The 22,943-nt window shown below is 40.1% G+C and overlaps 1 protein-coding gene across 2 annotated transcripts in view; it reads left to right on the top strand.

Moving 5' to 3' along the window:
* Positions 1–22,460, top strand: part of IFNGR1 (interferon gamma receptor 1) — a 35,083-nt gene extending 12,623 nt beyond the window's left edge. Inside the window, exons 2-8 of one of the 2 annotated variants that reach the window (XM_077813110.1) lie at positions 2,200–2,349; positions 12,021–12,135; positions 12,378–12,550; positions 14,874–15,022; positions 16,378–16,555; positions 17,439–17,554; positions 21,115–22,460. In XM_077813110.1, coding sequence (XP_077669236.1) covers position 2,349; positions 12,021–12,135; positions 12,378–12,550; positions 14,874–15,022; positions 16,378–16,555; positions 17,439–17,554; positions 21,115–21,633 — 1,251 coding nt within the window. In that variant the 5' untranslated portion in view covers positions 2,200–2,348 and the 3' untranslated portion in view covers positions 21,634–22,460. The remainder of the gene's footprint in view (positions 1–2,199; positions 2,350–12,020; positions 12,136–12,377; positions 12,551–14,873; positions 15,023–16,377; positions 16,556–17,438; positions 17,555–21,114) is intronic. The other variant, XM_077813109.1, reaches the window with a different exon arrangement.
* The last annotated feature ends 483 nt before the right edge of the window (positions 22,461–22,943 follow it).

Below are 22,943 nucleotides of genomic sequence, written 5' to 3'. Positions count from 1 at the left end.
CTGAGTAGGTCTGCCTTGCTGTTAACTTCTGTGGCCTAATTCATATGTGCCTTAATTAGACTAGTACAGCAGGGTGGATTTGAGTTAAATCAAATTGATTTAAATCACTAGTCAGGTAGACTCTATTTAATCATGGATTGCTACATAAAAGTGCATTCTTGTTGGTTGTTATGACCGTAATACGTATTTTTTCACAACTCACAGATAGATGTAGGTTTCGTTTTTAGAAGGTACACATTATACGTTTTTTAAGTGATTTATTTTGAAACCTTTTCAGATTAGTTTTACAGCTATATCAGAAAATGAATGATTGTTTGGTTATTTCATTTACCAAAGGTAATTGAAGCAGATATTTATGAAGTCATTGGGAGGTGAACTATCTGCAATTCAACAAGTTAATCATTAATATTTGGAGGATTTTCTTGCCATGCTGTATTAGGAGGAGACCATCACCAGACAGACATTTAAATTGTTTTATTTAACTAAAACAACAACGTTATGTATTCTAGATTTTTTTCTTCAACAGCAAACACATAATATTTTAACAAAACAGGCATGTGAATTTTTGAATTTAGTAAAACGTTCAAGTTCTTTAAAATCAGGTTTGTTTTTGTTTTGTTTTTAACTAAAATAGTTAAATGAATTTTTTTAAAAAAAAATTAAATTGACTATCTCAGCCAGATCAATATGAGAAACTTAAAATATTGGCTTCTGCAGTTAACTCAGTCGTCTTCACCTTCATTTTCCTGTTTGTTCATAATCTGGAAAAAAAAAACATGCTTTCCTGCTTTTTCAGGTCTCAAACTATTTCTCAACTTGGAATGAATTAGTCCAAAGGAAGAGAATATTCTTTCTACACAAGCAGAAGAAACTACTGCTGTTAAAAGTGAGATGATCACTTCGCCTCTGAATCCAAGTGCTTAAGTGACTTCCACCAGTTCACTGGTGTGACTTTCTTTAAAACATCATCAGCAAACATATATTTCTTGAATGGCTCACCCTTAGCTCTGCAATTTATTATAGTTGGCATTATGGAGTGGTGATTGCTGGAGGTCCATGTCATAGCCGACTCCTCTTCTTCAGCAGTTAAAGTTTGACACTGGTACCAAGTATTGAGAATATTTGCAAGAAAATGAGCTGGAGATAGTGCTTGTCCCATTTGTTTTATTAATGCTTGTAATTTAACTGTGTTGTTGCATATTTCTCTTTTTAAGATCTCACTCAGTTCCTTCCAAATTTCAACAGCGTCAGCAATAAAACAGCTATTTCCCAGCATTTTGTTCAAGGCTACAGAAATAGGCTTCAGGGTACTCAGCATGTCTTCAACATTTCTCTTAAGCCCAGTGTTGAGAACTTTGGCTGTGACAGTGCCATCTATTTTTTTATGATTTTGTTCACAAACTGTCATCCAATTAAGCCAGTTCTTGACACAGTGCTTAAAACAGTCCATTACTGAGTTCTATTGCACGTCTTGTGGAAGAGTTAGCTTGGTTCCTCCCACCTTTTTCAGAGCAGCTGCTGCAAAGTGGTTACAGAAGTATTTTGCAATTTCAACAACATTAGCCTTTATTTCTGGAACACTGAAGTCTTTGGCTAGGAGGTGCATCAAATGAGCACTTCAACCGTATGTTAGCTTGGGACTTTCCAGTTTCTTCTAAATAATTTCTTCTCATCTTGGATACATTTGCAGCATTGTCTGTGACTAAGCTGCATACTAGACATTTGAATTTTTTTTCAGTATGTTATAGCTCTTACTTATAGCTACTTCTTGTAAGTATTCTGCTGTGTGTGCATTTCGGATATATCAATTGTTTCTGTAAGGAAGACACTCCCTTCTTCTGTTGTCACATAAGCACATACAACAGGATTATTTTACATTGCTCCACCCATCAAGACTCAGACTTAACAATTTCACCCTCTAGACCTCTTGCACACTGCTCAATTTCTCTTTCATACACTTTATCCAGCAATTTACCTGCAACATCTGCTCTGTTGGGGGGACTGTATCCTGGTTTTAATGACTGAACCATGTTAATGAAATGTGGGTTCTCAATCATATGGAAAAGAGAGTTTGTTGCATAAGCAAACCGGGCAATTTTTTCATCAATTACCTTTTTTTGTAATCTGCTGGTTCTTATCACAAATTTATCTGTGGTTGTTTCTGGATGATGGAGTTTTTTTTTTTTCTTTTTGCTACAGGTGATATACTGTGGCTATGGTGACATACATGATGTGACTGAAACACTATCATTGGCAGATAACTGAAACTATAGAAAATGATGGTGATCTTGAAGGTGGATAGTCTTCAGAATCCTGTATGTTGAGGATGGATTCTCCTAAACAAAATAAGTCAGTGCAGTTATTTAATTATTATTATCATACTGCTCATTTAGTATTACTCATTGCATTCACTGATACTCAGTACTACGTTAAAGGTGAAATTGTAAAAGGAAGATCTGCCTATTTCAGCTATTTATTTTTTTTATCACAACTGCATCTAAAACGATAGTACCATAGAGTAACAGCTATATTTTTTGCTTAAATATGAGAATTCAAGTATAGTCCAGAAGGAAGACAGGCAGTCCTTAAGAAAGAAGTATGAAATAAAAAAAAGTTTACCAACCTGAAGATCCTGCATGTTCAGACATGTTCCTTTCATGGTCTTCAACGCAGCTTTCTCCTGAGAAGGAACACTTCTCCTGATGTTTCATTCGGGCAAGTAGCCCTTGCATTTCTTTGTTGCACTGTTTGCATTTTGCATGCATGCCTGTCTTACCCATAGGTAGAGGAACTTCATTAAAATATTCCCAAACTGGGTCTCTCTTACTGCCTGCTGCCATTATAGGTTTTCCCTTCTAGTGGAAGAATGGTATGGTAGATCTCAAATCAATGAAGGCTACACTCAGAAAGACCTCAAGACTTCTGGAATATGAACAGTTTCACTTTTGTTTCTGTTGCCTGTCCCTCCCTTCTCACATTTATTTCCAGACTTCTTTTCCTTGTCCAGATCTATTCCGCCCCCAACAATCTTCTATTCATTGAACTTTCTGAAACTTTGCACTTTCAGAGAGAGGTAAGGATTGACTCTGTGTACACAAATTTGCAGAGGGACAATAGGGTTGAGGTCTGTTATTTCTCACCTCTGTATATTATTTATTTTAAAACATTTTTGCTGTTAACAAGTATGTTATCTTTGGAGACACACCTCCACATTTTTGAGAACTGCAAAACTAAGCATCTCTGATGGTATCTTCTAGACTGATCACTGAGTCCCATTGGGTAGATAGATTATTTAGATTAATCTTTCTATACAGAAGCCCCTTGAACCCCAGAAGATTGGGTCCCTAATCCATGAACTATTGCAGGGGTCCCCAAAGCGGTGCCCGCGGACACAGTTGTGCCTGCTGGGGTAGTTGTGTGCGCCCGCAGGACACCGCACCACTGAAACGCCGCTGCCAAGTGCGGACACCGTAGAACCGCCCGCCGAAATGCCATCGAAAAGCGTTGCCATTTTTCAGCGGCATTTCAGCAGGAGCGCTTCTTGTCGCTTCCGCATTTCGGCGGCAGAGGGTCTGGCACCCACCACAGTCTTCTGGGAGTAGGAATATGCTATTCCCACAGAAAGGTTGGGGACCAGTGAACTATTGGAACTCATTTAGAAAACTTTTCTTAAACATTACATGAATATATTGTCTCATAGTATAGAATTAGAATTTATAATCCCTATTCCATAATGAGATATCTTTGAGTTTTAATTAAAATACATTGTAGCTATCTTTAGATAGGTTTTTTCCCCTCAAAAAGCATTTTATCAAAAAATCCTATTTAAATTAAAAATTTTTAAAAAATTAAAAATTGATTTTTATCCACCCTGTAGTACGGACACCTGTCCTTCAGTTAGATAAGTTTTAGTTTTACTTGTACTTAACATTGTAAAAGATGGGAGTCTGGAAGGAGGAGAGAATTGGACAGGAATGAGAGAGGATTTTAGAGCTGTGGAAGTGCCTATTTGTAAGCATTTGAATTGTTAACGTTAAGGCTAAGAAAATAGTTCTGAGAAGTCAAGAAATTCCATGGTAAATTGGATCATGTATATTTACACGGGGTATGTCGTACGCCCCAGTTTACTGCTGAATTTCCTGACTTCTTTATGCTTGACTTCTCACGGTTAAATATGATTTTGCATCACAAATGTTGTTGTACTTTGTGTGCATTTTATTTAGATTTAAGGTATTAATTGGAGACTTATGTTTTGAGTAACCACTGTGTCTGTAACCAATATTGATTGGTGTCCCAGAATTGTGGCTAGACCAGCAGAGCAGGATGGGATATTGTAGAATGGAGAGATGTTTAATTATGTATTTTGTTTGTGTTTATATACCCCCAATGTACTAGTTCAAGACCATGATATGTTCTCTGTAATGTGTAGCAATAATATTCTTGAAGAGTGTGACTAATGATCATTTGGAAACTGCTACTTTTTAAGTATCATGATAGCTGGCATGCATGGTGAAACTTACTGTTAAGATTGTATATGTTCTAATTGAGAAGGCCTTTGTTATAGTCCCTTTGGTTTTGTAGTCTTTGTTGGGCTGGGGGGATCCCAAATATCATCTTGAAGTGTTACCTTCAGATGAGATGGATAATGTGGGTGCGAGGGGTGGCTGGAGATGGGAGGAGAGACAGAATCAATGAGGAGTTGAGCTGGTGAACTGGACCTGGCTGGGCAAGGAGACAGGCTGGGATAATGAGCTGAATGAATAGACTGGGATGGGTCAAGTGAGGAAAATGGGACTGGGATAAAGAACTAGGGGTGAGGAAGATGCACGACTATGCAAGTTGGAGGGGACGAGGCAGGAGGGGTCAAAGTTGAGGGAAATTCACAGATGAGTCTGTCGGGATGGGCAAACTTCTTGGCCCAAGAGCTACATTTGGGTATGGAAATTGTATGGCGGGCCATGAATACTCATGAAATTGGGGGTTGGGGTGTGGGCTGCGGCTGGGGATGTGGGCTGTGGAGTGGGGCCAGAAATGAGGAGTTCAGGGTGCGGGAGGGGGCTCTGGGCTGTGGCAGGGGGGTTGGGATGTGTGGGGGAGTGAGAGCTCCAGGCTGGGGGTGTGGGCTCTGGAGTGGGGATGGGGATGAGGGGTTGGGGTGCAGGAGGGTTCTCTGGGCTGGGACCAAGGGGTTTGGAGGGCGGGAGGGGGATCTGGGCTGGGGTAGGGGGTTGGGGCATGGCGGGGGGAGGCAGGCTCCTGGTGGCGCTTATCTCAAGCAGTTCCCGGAAGCTGCGGCATGTCCCCCCTCCGGCTCCTACGTGGCAACGTGGCCAGGCAGCTCATACACTGCCCCGTCCGCAGGCATTGTACCTGCAGCTCCTATTGACCACAGTTCCCGGCCAATGGGAGCTGCGTGGGCCGCACTTGGGGCGGGGGCAGCGTGCAGAGGCCCCTTGCTGCCCTTAAGCATAGGAGCCAGACGGGGGACATGCTGTTGCTTCCAGGAGCTGCGCGGAGTCACAGCACGCACAGAGGGGGGCAAGCCCCGCACCCCACTCCACGGCTGGAGCAATGAAGGGGGGCCAAACCCTGGACTCCACGCCCTGGTGGGAGCTCGAAGCCAGATTAAAATGTCTGAAGGACCGGATGTGGCCCCTGGGCCGAAGTTTGTCCACCTCTGGTCTATGCCCACTACAATACACTCTCCTTGAGAGCCTGGAATGGAATCCATGATCCCTGAGTCTCACTATTCCTCTGCAGTTGTCAGCAAATAGCAGGTTTCACAGATAGTAAAGTGTCTCATTCCCTTCTAGTGCTGGTCCCCATAGAAGAGGACAGCCTAGTACTGCTATTAGGTACTCCATTAGTTCAAGTGGCAGAAGTCTCTACAATGGACCTATATGTTCTACCCATGCTGATGTCTCCCTTGCAGGTGTCAATGTAAAGTCTGCACTCCAATGTTAGGAAATGCCAGAATTAAGATTACTTGCACAATCTTAATTCACCCTCCCTTGTGCATATAATAATATGTGATGATATAATTGAAGACTCATTTTTTCCCACAAGATCCCTGCCTCGTTCAATGCACAAGATAGACACACTCTGGAGTGAACGTGTTCTTTAGTGAAAGTGACTGTAGGACCCCTTCTTCATTTGTTTCAGAAGTTGGAAGGTGGTGTGTAGTTAATGAGGTAGGGAACTGCAGGTAGAGAAAGGATGGGCTCATGGTTAAGCCAATTGAATGCTACCCTGAAGAATTGGATTCTATCCCTGCCTCAGAATTCTTGTATGATGCTGGGCAAGTCACCTAAACCAAACTTTGCACAGGCGGTCATTAATTGTGTGTACCTCATTTTCTGGATGCCTGACATTAGGCCCTGGGGTCTAATGTGCGGAGCATTCAGTAGCTGCAGTTGTAGCTAATCTGAGTAGTGCTGTGAACATATAAAATGCTATATAATCCTAAGCATTCAGAAAATCTGTTTCTAGGTGTCTTAACTTGGACGCCTAAAATTAATGGATACTTTTGATCTTAATCTTTCCGTGTCTCAATTCCCTATCTGCAAAATAGGAATAACACCTCTTCATTTCACAGGGGTGTCTAAATTAATTCATGAATGTTTATGAAACAACCAGATACCATAGTGACAAGCACCATAGAAAGCCTATGAGGGAACTAAAAATTCTGCGTTCAGAACAGAGTTCAAACAATGGATGTGAACAAGGGGGGGAACACATTGATGAATATGGAGAAAACAACACATTGAATAGTTGCTCATTAAGTGAGCACAATCCCTCCTGTGCACTTAGTGAGGCAGGGGGGTTGTGGAAAAAATAGTATATGATCATGTAATTAAAGACTATACATGTGCAAGGGGGCTGAATTAAGGTTCCACAGGCAGCCATAATTCTGGCATTGCCTAACTTTTCAGTGCTTGATTTTGCAACCTTAATATTTGTATGTAGTTTTATTTGTGTAATAGTATGTTAATGTGCATTTATATTCTGCATGGCTTATTGCACCAAGTATTGTATTTAGTGTTAGACATTTTAGAATAGATAAATACTTTGACACTTTTTTTTCTTGTGGTTGAGAATCTGCTGCTCTTTCCAATAACTGAAATGTCACATTGCATGTGTTAGAGAATGTCTAAACCACTTTCAAACCTTGCATATTGCACATATTAAATCTTTGTGGTCTCATTCTTAAGATGAGGGAAATGTTTTTTTACTTTCCCTTATTAGTATAATACAAAGCAAAGTCTAGGCTCTCTTAATGTACAGCCTCAAGTCTATCTGCTATGTTCTGTAAACAAAAATATAATCTGGCAAAGGTCAGGTTTGAGTTATGATCTATTACCTACATTAAAATAAGATTGCAAATTCAAACATTTAAAAGGTAGGAAATGCCAGAAGTAAAATTTCCTATTCAAACTTAATTTGGCGCCCTTGTGTACATGTATTATGATGATCTCTAACTACATGATCACAAACAGTTTTTTTACCACGTGACCCTTGCCTTAATCAGTGCACAGGATGGGTGGTGGTTAGTTAGAGGAAACTATCCAGTGTTCTTCTTAGGCTTAAGGTTTGGCCTCATGCTCTATTTATTGAAAAGCATCCAAGTGCTATGCTGGATACAGAATTATTAATTTCCAATGCCTAATTATTAATTAGCTTTCTATGGTATTAATGATAATAGTAGGAAGGTCTTATGAAAGTATCTTCACAACTCTTCTAAGATAAGAATCATAGAATATCAGGGTTGGAAGGGACCTCAGGAGGTCATCTAGTCCAACCCTCTGCTTAAAGCAGGACCAATCCCCAACTAAATCATCCCAACCAGGGCTTTGTCAAGCCTGACCTTAAAAACCTCTAAGGAAGGAGATTCCACCACCTCCCTAGGTAACCCATTCCAGTGCTTCACCACCCTCCTAGTGAAAAAGTTTTTCCTAATATCCAACCTAAACCTCCCCCACTTCAACTTGAGACCATTACTCCTCGTTCTGTCATCTGGTACTACTGAGAACAGTCGAAATCCATCCTCTTTGAAACCTCCTTTCTGGTAGTTGAAAGCAGCTATCAAATCCCCCCTCATTCTTCTCTTCTGCAGACTAAATAATCCCAGTTCCCTCAGCCTCTCCTCATAAGTCATGTGCTCCAGCCCCCTAATCATTTTTGTTGCCCTTCGCTGGACTCTTTCCAATTTTTCCATATCCTTGTATTGTGGGGCCCAAAACTGGACACAGTACTCCAGATGAAGCCTCACCAATGCTGAATAGAGGGGAATGATCACGTCCCTTGGTCTGCTGGCAATGCTCCTACTTATACAGCTCAAAATGCCGTTAGCCTTCATGGCAACAAGGGCACACTGTTGACTCATATCCAGCTTCTCGTTCACTGTAACCCCTAGGTCCTTTTCTGCATAACTGTTGCCTAGCCACTTGGTCCCTAGTCTGTAGCGGTGCATGGGATTCTTCCGTCCTAAGTGCAGCACTCTGCACTTGTCCTTGTTGAACCTCATCAGATTTCTTTTGGCCCAATCCTCTAATTTGTCTAGGTCCCTCTGTATCCTGTTCCTACTTTCCAGCATATCTACCACTCCTCCCAGTTTAGTGTCATCTGCAAACTTCTGAGGGTGTGATCCACACCATCCTCCAGATCGTTAATGAAGATATTGAACAAACCTGGCCCCAGGACTGACCCTTGGAGCACTCTGCTTGATACCAGCTTCCAACTAGACATGGAACCATTGATCACTACCCATTGAGCCTGATGGTTTAGCCAGCTTTCTATCCACCTATAGTCCATTCATCCAGCCCATACTTCTTTAACTCGCTGGCAAGAATACTGTGGGAGACCGTATCAAAAGCTTTGCTAAAGTCCAGAAATAAATGAGTTCTCCTCATTTTACAGATAAGGAACCTAGGCTATAATTTGAAGTGTTCACTAATTATGGTTGCTTCCATGTTTGGATACCTAACTTGAGAACTAAGGATCCATTTTTAGAGTATTCTGCATTTTTAATAATCGTATATGTTCAAAGCAATGTACAGACACTAACCAACTGCTGCCAACACCCCTGTGAAATAGATGGGTAAATATTATACCCATTTTTAAACACAAGGAGACTAAAACAGATAATGACTCGTGCAAAGCCACAGAGTGAGTCAATGGTATAACCAGAATTGAAGCCCAGGACTTCCCAACTCCACATCTTGCTCCTAGAGGTGCTTAGCAGCTGCAGTTCCCATTGACTTTACTTGTAGTTGAGTGCTCAGCAACTCTGAAAACAAGGTCTCATGTCTCAAGTTGGGTACCCAGAAAATGAGGAATACAATGTGAAAATCTTCATTTAAGTGACTTACCCACCATCACATATGCAGTCTATAGCAGATATATGAATGGAACCCAGTTCTCCTGGGTGGCATTCAGTTGCCTTTGAAGGCAGTCCTTTCTCTTTCTGCAGTCCCCTAACTCCTCCTCACTCTCTCAACACCTTGTAGTTCTACAGTGGATGAATCAGATGTCCTACAGACAGCTGCATTCACTACACAAGCCTGATTCACTTGCTGAACGCTTTCCAGGCCTTCTAGGTATCTAGCATAGACACCTACCTCTTGAGCTAAAGCGACACGTGGTATCAGTAGTATGCTGTCATCTTATATGAACCAGCTACTAGAGGGTGATGGTACACATAGTTTGTCAGAGCTTACATGACTACTTGCCAGACTGCAGAAATACGTTGGAAATGAGAAATCCTGGGTTGTACTCTTAACTCAGGGGGAGGGGGGGAATATAGGCTTGTGATGATAGACAGCACAGCCAGCTACATAGTTTGCATATTCTGAAAAGCAGTGTGACTAAGTGGAAATGCTATGAGACACGCATTCTGGTCCTAGTTCTGCCTTTAATACCTTTAATAATAAAATGTGTGAAAAGCAAGGCTCCCTTAATTTAGGATTTATCACCCCATTCAGGGAGCATGTCCAATGCTTTTGCTGTGATGTAGGGATCCCTATAGGCTGGACTATGTTGGAGATTAAACTTTGGAGATTTTAGGAGTAAGTAAACCTCTAACAAGCTCCACTGAGTATGTGCAAATAGCATTTTTCAAAGACTTATAACTCTGCTGAAGCTGGGTAGATTTTCATGCTTAATGTAAACAAACTGAAGGAGAGGCACTCTTTAACAGTTTTTGAGTTGTAGTAATGATAGATGTTACTTCTCAACCAACAGAGGCTATAAACACTTCAAATAGATGTGATTCCCCCCCCCCCCCCCAAGTTGGTGTCCCTCTTTAAAGGTAAGGGAGGAGGACATCAAAAAGCATATAATTTTTTGATCACTTGGGGCCAATATGCTTTTGGACAGGTCAGTGCCTTTCTTTCTTTGCTTATGTTCTGGCTATCTGTTTCAGGTGAACAGCGATACTTCTAAGAGAAACTCTTTACATCCTCTATCTTGTAATCGTTTAAGTGTCTAAGCATGGACAGAGCCTGAAAATCCATTTCCCTGGGCAAGTAGGAAGTTTTCCTAAACAGGTGTCATCAGCTTATGCAAAATTTAAGTTTTGTGGTTTGGGTTTTTTTTCCTTTAAAAAAGGTAACCTCTCAAACATGAACTCTGTGGAAAACAATGCAGTGTAACCTTTCTGTAGGCTTGTCTATGTGAGGAAAGTTGCGCTATTTAAATTAAGGTGTGATTTTTATGGATTTATTTTTTTTTAACCCATTTATGCCTGGTCTAAGCAGGCCTTGCACTGTTTTAACTAATAGTCTGGTGTTTGGGTTTTTTTTTTGTTTGTTTTTGGTTTTGTTTGTTTTAAATGCTGATGTAGTTAAACCAGTGCAACTTTGTGTGGATACTTAAATCAATTTTAAATCTGTCTTCTACTGATAACTTCTTAGCATATTTACAGGGGCAAGTTAAGTCAATTTAAACTTGCTAATATTGGGCTTTGTACAAACAGTTGTACTGAATTATTTTAAAACTCTGTTAAATTGGTGTAACTTCTGGGTGTAAACAAGACCTAGTCTGCTTAGGACTCCAGTGTTGCTGCTGCTCAAAGCTGTTAAAAGCTATAGCAGACTAACAACAAAAGTCTTGTCAGTTTTTTCACTGCTACTGTTCAGAACCCTGTAGACAGTAGTAGCATTGAAAAGAATCGTGTTAGTTTCACTGCTTTTAGGAATTACGAGCTCAGAGCTAGAAACTGAAGCCATTCACTTAACTGGGGACCCAAAAATGGAGACCAGAAGATAGAATAGTGAGGACACAAACCCCTTGCAGCAGCCAAGAGGCTGAAAGGAGTAGAATAGTGGGGATTCGACAACCATCACAGGAGCTGACATCTATGATTAGAGAAAGAAACAGTAAATGCTCCTCTTCACGTCCCACAGGCAGCCTTTGAAGGTGGGTCCCATAACAGCATCATCCCCTTACCCAGCAGCTGGAGGAATAAGAGATAGTGTATCCCCAGGGCCATTACCCCAGCCAGTGAGGGATGGGGCTTCATCTTTCATATTTGCCTTTAGTTATTAGGCTTAATTCTTCTTGGGATTCAGGAGCTTGATATTTCCAAACCCTCTGTGTGAGTGGGATGATTGGCAGCAGAGTTTGTGTGTGGTGTCCGGTTAATGAAATCCTGTAAGGAGAGCGAGAGAGAGACCGCCCCTTGAGTGGAGGCAGTGGAAGAAGAGACAGAATATATACTGGAGGTGGGAGAATGTAATATAGGAAAAGAGAGAGAAGAAAGAGAAACTCTGAGGCATTCAGTGCAATCTTGGACAAAAAGGATTAACTGCCTTTTCTTGTAAGAAGAACAGCAAATCAATCTGACAGACTCTGCCCTATTCGTGTAGGCAACAAGCAGAGTCTTATCTCTAATGACTTCTGAAGTAACTTCCAGTAAATGCATTGTCTTCTGAATACTTCAGGAATATTGATGGCTGTTCTCGTACATCACACAAAGCTATTCCGTCAAGGTACTGATTGTTCTGTTTGATTTCTTTTTTTAGTGCCTCTGCCAACAAAGGTTGAAATAGAATCCTTGAACTTCCATACTGTATTGCACTGGGATTACATGAGAATGCCTACAACCCCTCGCTTTACTGTGGAAATCAAACCTTATGAGTAAGTGTCTGTCTTGCATTATATCTTAACCTTATTTTCTTTAAAAGGTATTCATGTAGTGATTCCTTTGATTTTGCCATATCTCCAGGAAAGTTTTATTTCTACACAGTGAAATCATGCAGTCCCTATGAAATTCAGTATGAGTGTAAATGAAGACGGAATTTGTCTCCATTCTAACACCTGTATTGTGTAATACATTGACTGTAAAAATTACATTAATTACTCTTTAATCTATTTTACAGGCTAGGGAAATATAAGCCAGTCAGCACCTGCATGAACACAACAAAACATTATTGTGATCTCTCTAATGAAATAGAAGAACTGAGTCAATCTTACTGGGCAAAAGTTAAAGCTTTCATTGAGTTAGAAGAGTCTGAGTATGTTGAGACCAAAGAATTTGTTCTGCGACGGGATGGTAAGTTTAAATGTAAACATAAACTTTACATCTAGAAAAGTGATTTGAGATCACTTCAGATGAATTAATAGTACTTCTATTAAATTTAAAGATTAATATAAATATATTTCTGGTGCAATATTGTACGTTTGGTTAGGAATATCATAGCAGTAACTTGGGGTTTAGGATGAAAAACGAGCATAACAGTTGCTTAGGAGCACTCTTTATAGGTAGTTACTTGTATGGTCCCCTCACTAATGTCTGAGCACCTTTCCAAATATTTTAAAAAGAGAAGTGGTGCTGGTGATGCACTCAGCGGCATGCTTTCCTTATTTTGCTACTGTCCCAATGCCCCAATATGGGGTAGGGAGACCACTGTTGTGCTTGGAAAGTACTGCCTTCTTACACATCCCAGACGTTGCTGTATTACAATGCTGGGTGAAATGATCCCTATTCAATGTGGCTTCAGTTATCCATCTTCTGATCAACCAAAACTGTTACCTTGAAGCGGAAGTCCCCTGTCGTATGACTGCAGAGCATAATATCCTGTGTTGAAAGTTATGCATTGCAGACCTTATGCATATAACAATCTCTTTTTGGATTATCCAGATACATTTAATGTACTTTTTGTAGTTGGATAACTAAGACTGTACTGCATATATATTTTATAATTGAAAACTGTTTTGGGCGTGTTCAGAATCAATAGCATTTCATTTAGATTTACACCAAAAAAAAAAAAAAAAAAGGGTGCCACATGCAAGGCCCTTGGCTTATATAAATTTTAAACTTTTCTATAAACCTTTCCCTAAATCCTTTAAGTGCCCAGTCCTTGCCTTAAACTTAGGTGTCTTGAGTTCTTAAAGCTGTTGCCGATTAGGGTAGTCTCATCACATCCATTTCCAATGCCTAATCTTACATAAATCGATGCTACCTTTTTATGAGCAACTTTCTAGCCTGTTGTCCTGATAATTCCTGAGATTGTTTTTCATATTTAATAATCTTTGTTTTAATGTCGTGGTCTTAGATTCTGCATGTACTTGCGTGAAATCTCATCAGTCAATAGTACCTTATTTTGTGCTTTAGTCTCATGTATACATGACTTGTTTTGCTTTTCTAATTGCTGTCAAAGAGCTGAATTTTAAGTCCTTATATGTGTGGAAAGTTACACTGGTTTAATTAAAATCAGGGATGGGCAACTGGCAGCCCTGGGCCACATCTGGCCCTCTGATTCATTTTTATTTGGCCTGCTAACCAGGGGCGTAACCATGGGAAGGCCAGGGTCAGCTGTGTTAGTACCCAGGCCCACCTAAATCTGAGCCTGAGGAGGCAGCTCTTCCAGTGTCCAGAGTGAGGAAAGGGGCAAGAGGCTCTGCCAGCATGGAGCAAGAGGATGGCCAAAGGGGCGAGGCTCTTTCCACTGCCTGGAGGAGGTTGTTCCCTGGCACCTAGTGGAGGCAGCAGGTTTCCAGTTTTAGTAGTCTTGCTGCCTTCCTGGAGATCATGGAGCTGTATGTGGGCAGGCAGATGTATTTCACATAGCCCAGCATGGCAGTATCAGTGGAGGATTTGCTGCTCTGGCACATGTTCTCAGAGCAGCAGCCAGGCGAGCTGCCCCAGGACAGCAAGGACTGCTTCTTCCTCGACCACAACAGCTTTATCTTCTGCTATATCCTGAAGCCTCTTTGACAGGTCATTTTAATTTTTTTTAAAAGAGTTTGTGGATTTTGTGGCCCCTGGCTACATTCAAATTACCCATCCCAGTCATTTTTGTACCAGTGAAAACTCTTGTGTGAAGAATTTTTGTTTATTTGGTTTGGTTTAAAAGTGGCTTGTTACAGTTTAGCTTACATCTGTTCCTAGTTAATGTAGCTACACTGTGGGGTGTGGGGGGCGAGCCACCCTTTAACCAAAATAACGATGTGTAAGCACTTGTAAACAAGCATCGCATCTGTCCAGTTGCCATATCCTTTTTCTTGTTCAGTGCCTTAACCTTTGCCCATTTAGACCATTTGACACTTTTTTTAAAACCTCATCCATATGTTTACATTTTTCTATGTTAAGTTTTATAAGTCATCTGGGAGACATTTCTGCCCAGTGTCCTCACTGGTACTGCCCATTCATGCTAGATTTGTGCCCATCCAAAAGCATATATTCCCTTAACAAGGACTCAACTCCTCAGCATCCCTCCCATCGAGGTGTGTAATCACTCTCAATATTCTGGCATGTCTTTGGAAACAATTTTTTCCTCTTGAAAATGAATGATAAATGCCATATCTGTTAGCCCTACATTTGTCTTTGAATTCTGTATCAAATCCTTCAACCTAATAGTGAACCTTTGTTTCAGGAAAAATAGGACCACCTACTCTAAATGTCTCAATTGAGAGAGACCAAATCAGGGTTGAGATTCGCCACCCATATCGGAAACTTCCATCTGCTGTTAGAAAATATAAGGACTTCACGTACAAGGTGTTTTTTTGGTCCAGTGGAGAACTGGTATGTTTTAAATTGAAAGTTTCAGATTGTATTTTGGCCTTTTTTACAAAGATACATAGTTTTAGAAAAGGCATATATTAATAAATAAAAGGTTTTTATTACCTTAAATTACACACACAGCCAAGAGAAATTTCTTTAAACAATTTTAAAACTACTAATGATGCAAAAGTGAATCCCTGAAATGTTGAATGTGGAACCTTAACCATAGCCCTGTCCTTTGAGTATCCACTGCAGTAATCTTTAATCATGTGGTCACATGCCATTATTTCTGTTGGACCCCTGCTTTATTAAGGGTGCCTTTTGGACACCTAATCCATTTAGGTTTTTCTTTCATGTCCCTCATTGTGATGATTGAGAACCTTATATTGAATGGAGGGAGCTGTTCAGTATTTGCTTTTATCTTCATAGATAAATGTGTTTGTCCACTAACTCGTTCACTTATCCTGTCCAAATAATCAGTCACCACTGTGGATTCAGAGTATCTCCATTAACTTGTATGAATTTACTGCATGATAATGACACACAGAATTTGACTCCATATGAGGCAAGACTCAAATTTTCTTCAGTGCGTTGAGCTACCTCATTCACTGAACACCACCCAGTCTGCTCTGCACGCTGAATGAAGCAGCGGCCCTCAGGGGAAATGTTTTAGTATGATCCAAAAATTGGTGCCAATGCAAAATTGGGAGATTGGGGTTTTTTAAGTGATCTAAAAATTACTGTACTCTGTGTACACATCTACATCCTTGATTTTGAAATCAATGCAGATTTTCACCAGACGGTTTAAAGGCACATATCCAGTCTAGGGACCACCTCTGTGGAAGATTTAAAATTTATATCCCTATCAACTAAGCCACTAAAGCAATACAAAAAAGCTTGCAACACTTTTTTTAACAGTAAATGAGAGCTTTGCTCTCAAAAAATGTTAAGCCATTTATGCTCAAACTTCCATTTAAAAAAAGAAAAAAACTGTCTTTAGGTGGAAACCAGTTCAGTCTGACGGGAAAGTTTCTCAGTTATAAGCAACTGAAAGAGCCTCAGAATGGAAATGTTTGAACATCAATGGGATTTAAGAGCCTAAGTCATTTAGATGCTCTTGAAAATTTTACTCATGGGCACAGTGGTCTAATATGAGTTCTTAATAATGCTAGAAGTTAGAGCTGTTGCCTTGCAAATAGCTGTTAGTTGAGATGTACAGCTTTTGCAGTGCACAAAGATGCAGGAGCCACAGGTCTGATACTCAGCACTTTAAAAGTTATCACACTCTAAGGTGACAATACTGTCTTTACATATTGAGTCAATATTGTAAGTTCAAAGTGATTAAGGGTCTGAATCTAACTTTACTTTTCTTTCAGCCCCAAGAGCTTGAAGCAGAGGAATGTAAGAAGCATACATGTAGCATATACATTCCAGTGTTTTCTACCGGTTCCACCTACTGTGTTTCAGCTCGAGGACGTTCATCGATTGTTTCAGATCGAGGATTTTCCAAATCAAATGAAAGTTGCATTCATGTTCCTTCAAAACAGCCACTAGGTAAAATAATTTATAAAAATCTGATCCATATTTCTGAAGACTTGTAACTGGTATTGTATTAACGTTGTCCAGCAGTTGTATGGCTGTCATTTTCTACTTGGTTTGTACCATAATTTGTTTCAGTTGCAGCCAGACAGTTGTGTAATTTATTGAATAAAAAATGGATCATTAAATTAGTTTTTGGAAGACAGACTTTGGAATTGCACAAGTGACATTCAGTTGGAAATTTATAACCAGTTAAAATGTGTAGGCTTTCCTGGGTTTAAGGTAACCATAAGCTTGTGATACAAATATAAAGCAAGTGTCTCCCCCCTCCCCCACAACTTAAAAATGAGTGAGGATGGCTAATCTTCCTTACTATGTGTTTTCTCAACACTGGGTTTTGAATTCTCCTGCCTTTGGGATTCTCTCATTCATAACTCCTGGGACAGCCCCATCCTCCTCCTTACAGCAAACTTGGGCACACAGGAGAGCTGAGCCCAATTCTGTTTAAGAGACCAACTCCACTATTACCCCTATGTCTGTAATCAGTAGTTCTACAATTCTTGTGTTTTGGAGCACTTTGTTTTTTAAAAATATCAAGTTATTTATCCACATTGAATCTCTCTAAAGAGCAGAAAAAGCTACAATTTGCTCATGCATTCCTTGTCCTTTTCATAATTAAAGAAAACATCAATAAAAAGAAACCCTAAAGCTGTTTTTTAAAGAATTCTCTTGGACCAAATCATACATTTAATTCCAAAATATACACTCAATTGTGAAAACCCTAATTTGTGGATTTAGTTGCGCTAAAGGTCGTGTGCCATTTCTATTTTATGATTTTTGTGAAAGAGCAACGTCCTGTTTTCCAAACCTCTCACTATATTTTGCTTTAAATTTCTAGACTTAAAAAGTATTATTATTGGTGTTACCGTTGTCTTTGGCGTTGGACTGATTTTTGCAGTGTATTGTCTTTGCAAGCAACTAAAGAAGAGAAAAATTGAACTACCCAAGTCTTTGGTAAGTTTACAGTACTGTTCAGTAGCACATTTGGTGTCAGTCTGTTATTGTGTAGCACATTTTAATATCTAACAAGCTTAGTCTTATAGCTGATATTTGTATTGAAATAACTAGTGGGCAACATGTAGGAGAAAACAAACATCAGTAAACAAAACTGCATACTGTATAGCCACAATATTAACTAACTAAATAGCCTTTATTTGTCACAATATCTGTATGGGTTCTTAAATTAAATTCTTTGCACTTGTCTTATCCTTCCACCATGATGTTATATGTGCTCTGAATTTATACACCAGTAAGCTTTTTACTCCAACTAGATGCTTTGTATTTCCTTTAATACTAGACTTTCTCCTTACTAATGAGTTTACTCCAGTAGACCAGGTTTAAGTACTCAGGGCATGGCTACACTTGCAGCTGAAGAGCGCTGGGAGTTAAACCCGCCTTCGGAGACCGCAGCAGGGAAAACGCTGCCGAGTGTTTACACACTTAGCTGGAGGCGCACTGGCGTGGCCACATTAGCAGCTCTTGCAATGCCACAAAGAGCAGTTCATTGTGGTAGCTATCCCAGCATGCAATTGACTGCAGTGTGCTTTTCAAATGAGGGGGTGGGAGTGGGGTGGAGTGGAGTGTGACAGAGTGTGTGTTGTGTGTATGTGGAGGGGGTGAGAGTGGGGTTTTGGGGTGCTGAGTGTGTCAGCATGATGTCTTGTAAGTGCAGACCTTCACACCTCCCCCCCTGCTGCCGCCTCTCGCTCACACACTTACAGCAAGCAATATTCCACACTAATGGCTTGCTTTGTCCCGGAGCAGATAAGCATGCCGGCTGTCAGAAACAAACGGAGCTTTGAAAGGGCATATCCGCATTCCTACAGCCGATTCCAAAACAATGACAAGAGTGGCCACTTGACTTAAGGGGATTATGGGACTTTTCCGGAGGCCGATCAAAGCGCAGTAATGCAACACCTCATTCACACTGACACTGGGGCGTTTCAGCCGAGGTGCAACAAGCGTTATGCTTCTCGTGGAGGTGGATTACCAGGAGCGCTTCAGCTGCAGAGTCAAGGCGCTCTAAGTGCCTTGCCGGTGTGGACGGGTTGGAAGTTAGGGCGCCTGGGGCTGCTTTAATAAGCTCTAACTTGCGAGTGTAGGCAAGCCCTTAGTATCCATTCTTAAAACATTAACTTATATCTTAATTGCACTTATTCTTATGTTACTGGAACTGCATTTGTGATGGGAGGAGTGGTGCTTAAGTATGTCATGGGAGCTGGACTCCTTGAATTGCTAAATTCTTTTGAAGTCAGAATCATATCTTATAAGGAACCTTTAGACCTAGCTTCAGTAAATCTATCGGGTGATAGGAAACATCTGCTTAGGGGAGGTTTTTTCCCCTTCTAATTACCGCCTTGTTTTATGGCAAGAGAAATAGGTATGTCTATGGGTATGTCTACGCTGCAATTAGACACCTGTGGTTGGCCCATGCCAGGTGACCTGGGTTAAGGGGCTGTTTAACTGTGGTGTAGATATTCAAGTTCAGGGAGGAGCCTGGGCTCTAGCACCATGTGAGTGGGGGAGAGTCCTAGAGCTCGGTCTGCACCCCAAGCCCCACGAGTCCAAGTTACCTGGCCAGCCACCGGTATCTGATTGCAGTATAGACATACCATGTGTGTACCAGGGCTTGCTTTGTTCAAAAACTAACTGCAGAGAAGTTTATTCTACTGTCCGTTACAAAAGCCTTAGCTGCAAGTACCTCTCAGCATTTATAAAGAGAGCCTCTGTCACCATAGTATCCATTGCTAACATGACTGTGTAATGTAGAGGCAGTATAAAGAGCTATATTATAACACAACACTGCAAACTCAAAGGAAGTCAAGACTAGATGATGATAATGGTCCCTTCTGAACATCTGTTAAGAACAACATCAAGATTAAGGCTCCCTTCCTCACTCATAGGCATAGTCTACTGTTAGAAAAAATTTAGAGATCTTCGACGCTGGTGCTAAAATGTTGGAAGCTGTAATATAGCCATCATGCAGATGTTTTACCCATTATCGCAGATGCACGTTTTGTTCTCTTGTTGCTAATAGCTTTTACAGAATTTCATTTCAGTTTAATTCCCGTGGTTCATATTCAGGCTTAAATGTGGAATTCTCTCTCTTTACTCTCCAATTATAAGAGATATTGGAGTTGGATTTGTAGCTGCTCCAAGGAACTAAATGAATTTCAGAGCATAACATTATTTTAAGAGTGAAGGGAAGAGCTTTGTGTTTACACAGATCTCAATTCCTATTTCTATCTAGTGTATATCTAGATCTTAACATCCAGTTTCTTAGTACCTGAGAGGGAGTTAATTCTGATTTGGTTCAGAATGTAGAGACTTGAGCCTTGTGTTCACTCCAGGACCAGGATACTTTTAACATGTTGGACTTTTAACTATTTTGTGTCCTCTTAGAAGTAGCAATGTAAGATTCTCTTCCCCACCCCAGTACAAAAAGTTAGGGATTAACTACAGCAGTTCATAACTACTTTGAGGTACATGAATACTCCTGACCCCTGGTCTCTCTCCCTATATTTTCTGTGACTGTTCTTTAGCAGCTTTAGACCTTGAATACTTGTCTCCATTGTAACAGAAAGAAGTGACACATATTTAGAGAGTTAAAATCAGTTAAGGCAAGTTAAAATCAGCCAAAGCATATCAGGTGCTCTTCTTGTGGATTAATTTTCAAGGAGAAATATCACTTTTAACAAACCTAAAGATTATAAAAGGGATGTTTTAGGGCTCTAATGTTGTTGTAAGACTGAGATTATGTCTACATTACGGACCTTACAGCAGCACAGCTGTACCACTGTGAGGTCTACCATGTAGCCACTCTTTGCCTGCAGAAGAGAGCTCTCCTGTTGGCATAATTAAACCACCCCAAAGAGCGTTGTTATCAACGGGAGAGGCATAGCTGTCCACACCAGCACTTTTGCCAGTGAAGCTTACGTTGGTCAGGGGGATGTTTTTTTCACACCCCAACCGATAAAAGTTTTACTGACAAAAGTGGTGGTGTAGACAAAGCCTAAATAACCTAAAAAGCCCAGCTTTCTGCAAGTGAAGTAGCTGGACTGGAAGTTGGTGAAAAAAATGGCTAGTTTCTGGATTTGACTTCCTTTGTAGCTGAAGCTTGTAAGATTGCTTAAATAACAGGAGTAAGAGGAATATTCCCTGCTTTTTCCTCCTCCTTCCTTCTCGTTTACATACCACTACTTCTTCTAGTCTAATGGGTGATGAAACTTCTTTTAGGTCCCTGCTAGATGGTTGTGAAATTTGTGACATCTCACCTAAAAAGTCCAGCAGGTCTGTTGGTATCAAAGCCATACACTGATGTCAGTTGCTGATTTCCACTTAACTCCTGTTTGAATTCAGATTTCCTGAAAGGAAAATGTAGTTAAATTATCACATGTATCCCTTTTAAAGCATTATTTTGTCTTGCCTCTAAACTTTAATTTATAGAGTAAACTAGATTATCATCAGAACACGTAATTTATGTATAACTAAAGTACCTCCTCTTTACTTTTAAGGTCACTGTGGTACGAAATTTGAACTCGCGCAACGTTTTAGAAACGAAACCAGAAGCAAAATATATCTCAGTCATAACCTCATCATCATCCAAGCCAGTGTTTTTGGTGAGTGACGAGATAAACGTGATAGAACAAGTAGACCAAGTTAAAGAAATAGAGACCCCTAATTCTGAAGACTGCAGTGAAGAATCAGATACTATCAGCTCCCAGGAGATATCAAACAAAACAGAAGAGATGGCTATCCAAGAAAGCATTGCTGAAATGACCCCTGATGATGAACAAAGCCCGAGAGTGAAAGAGAATTATTTTCATTCTAATAGTAGCCAAACGGAGTTAAATAGTATTCCTTCAAACCCAGAGCCTTCCGACACTGAGGTGCAAGAGTCCCTTGTCCTAAAGAGCTGCAACAAGTTTTCTGGTTATGACAAACCTCATGTACCAGTGGATCTCCTGATAGATGTTGGGGAAGAGGAGTCCGTGATTGCATATAGGCATACTGATGAAGTGCGTGAGTCATGAAGAGAATCATTGAAGACTACAGGGAGTCCCTTTTGGTGTCCACAACATAGAGATTTAGAAGTTTATGAACATCTTAGTCCTAATGGGATTATCAATGTGACTTCTTAGAGCAGACTCTTAAAATTGAAGGGGACTCAAATGGAAACTGCAACTAGTGTTGTGTCTGACGATAGTGCAGAAAAAGGGGAAGTGGCTCTATGTCTCACGTTAAGCTACTTGGTGGTTTTGCCTTTGAGATTTTCCTTTAGGCTATTAAAGAACTATCTTTATACAAAGGAAAGATTCTGCAGTATCTTCTAAATAAAGTGTATTGAAGAATCGTCTATATACCATATCAGTATGGGAATTCCCAACTCCATGGCCAAGAACAGATTATATTGGAGCCTGTTTTGTAACTAGAAGTGCTTCTGCATGGTGGGTCATAAATTTGTACATCTGCACTAATTGCAAGACAGTATGCCACCCCTTCAGAATGCCCACATTCTACATTTGCACTTATTGAAATAGCTATCTCTTGTGCTTATAGCTTTATCCATGTTTTGTATACAGAAACCATATTGTGCAATCATGTCTTATGCTCTGAGAAATCTGTATGTTAGCATGCTACCTGACCCTCATTGAAAAAGACTATTTTTGAACTCTTATCTGCACTATTTCTTGAAGAAGCAATACGGTTAAGGCAGTTATTAAAAATGTTTAGCACTTTTCCTCTAAAGCATTTTTATCCTAATTCTTAAAAGAAATATGTGGTTTGCTAATAATTCCATTGAACTTTGTGGAAATAATAACTGTTTTCTTATCAAATTAAAAATGCCCATTTAATAGCATTTTTTCATCTTCTTGAGACAATGGAATATTTTTTGGTAATTTGATGTAGTTAATTAGATCCCTTGATGGAACTCTGAAGCATGAAGCTATCAAACTGAAGATAGAAAGTTTGAATTTTATATTTCAATTCTTTATTACTATTTAAAGGCCTCTAAGGCTAGATGCTTGCACTCTAAATATAGTTCCTCCTGTAGACACGATCTTACTGTGTTGCCAGAAGTGTTTTGAAATGGATCCAAATGAAGCTAGGAAACAATACAGGAAAAAGGCTGGAGATACATAATTTTGCAGGTATATACTATATTCATAGTAACATTCATCTTTATTGAATGGGTGCATTGTGTAGAGGTATTTTGTGTGTTTTGAAAATGCTTAATTCTTGCCAAAATATTTGCACTTTGGCGCAAACTGAATGTTTTAATGGGGAACCATTAGTGAACTTCACCAAGGAACAATAAATGTAAAGACAGATCTTTCACTGA

This window comes from Eretmochelys imbricata, chromosome 3, assembly GCF_965152235.1.
Source record: "Eretmochelys imbricata isolate rEreImb1 chromosome 3, rEreImb1.hap1, whole genome shotgun sequence".
Classification (NCBI taxonomy): domain Eukaryota; kingdom Metazoa; phylum Chordata; order Testudines; family Cheloniidae; genus Eretmochelys; species Eretmochelys imbricata.
This window is presented reverse-complemented; position numbering and strand designations above follow the sequence as displayed.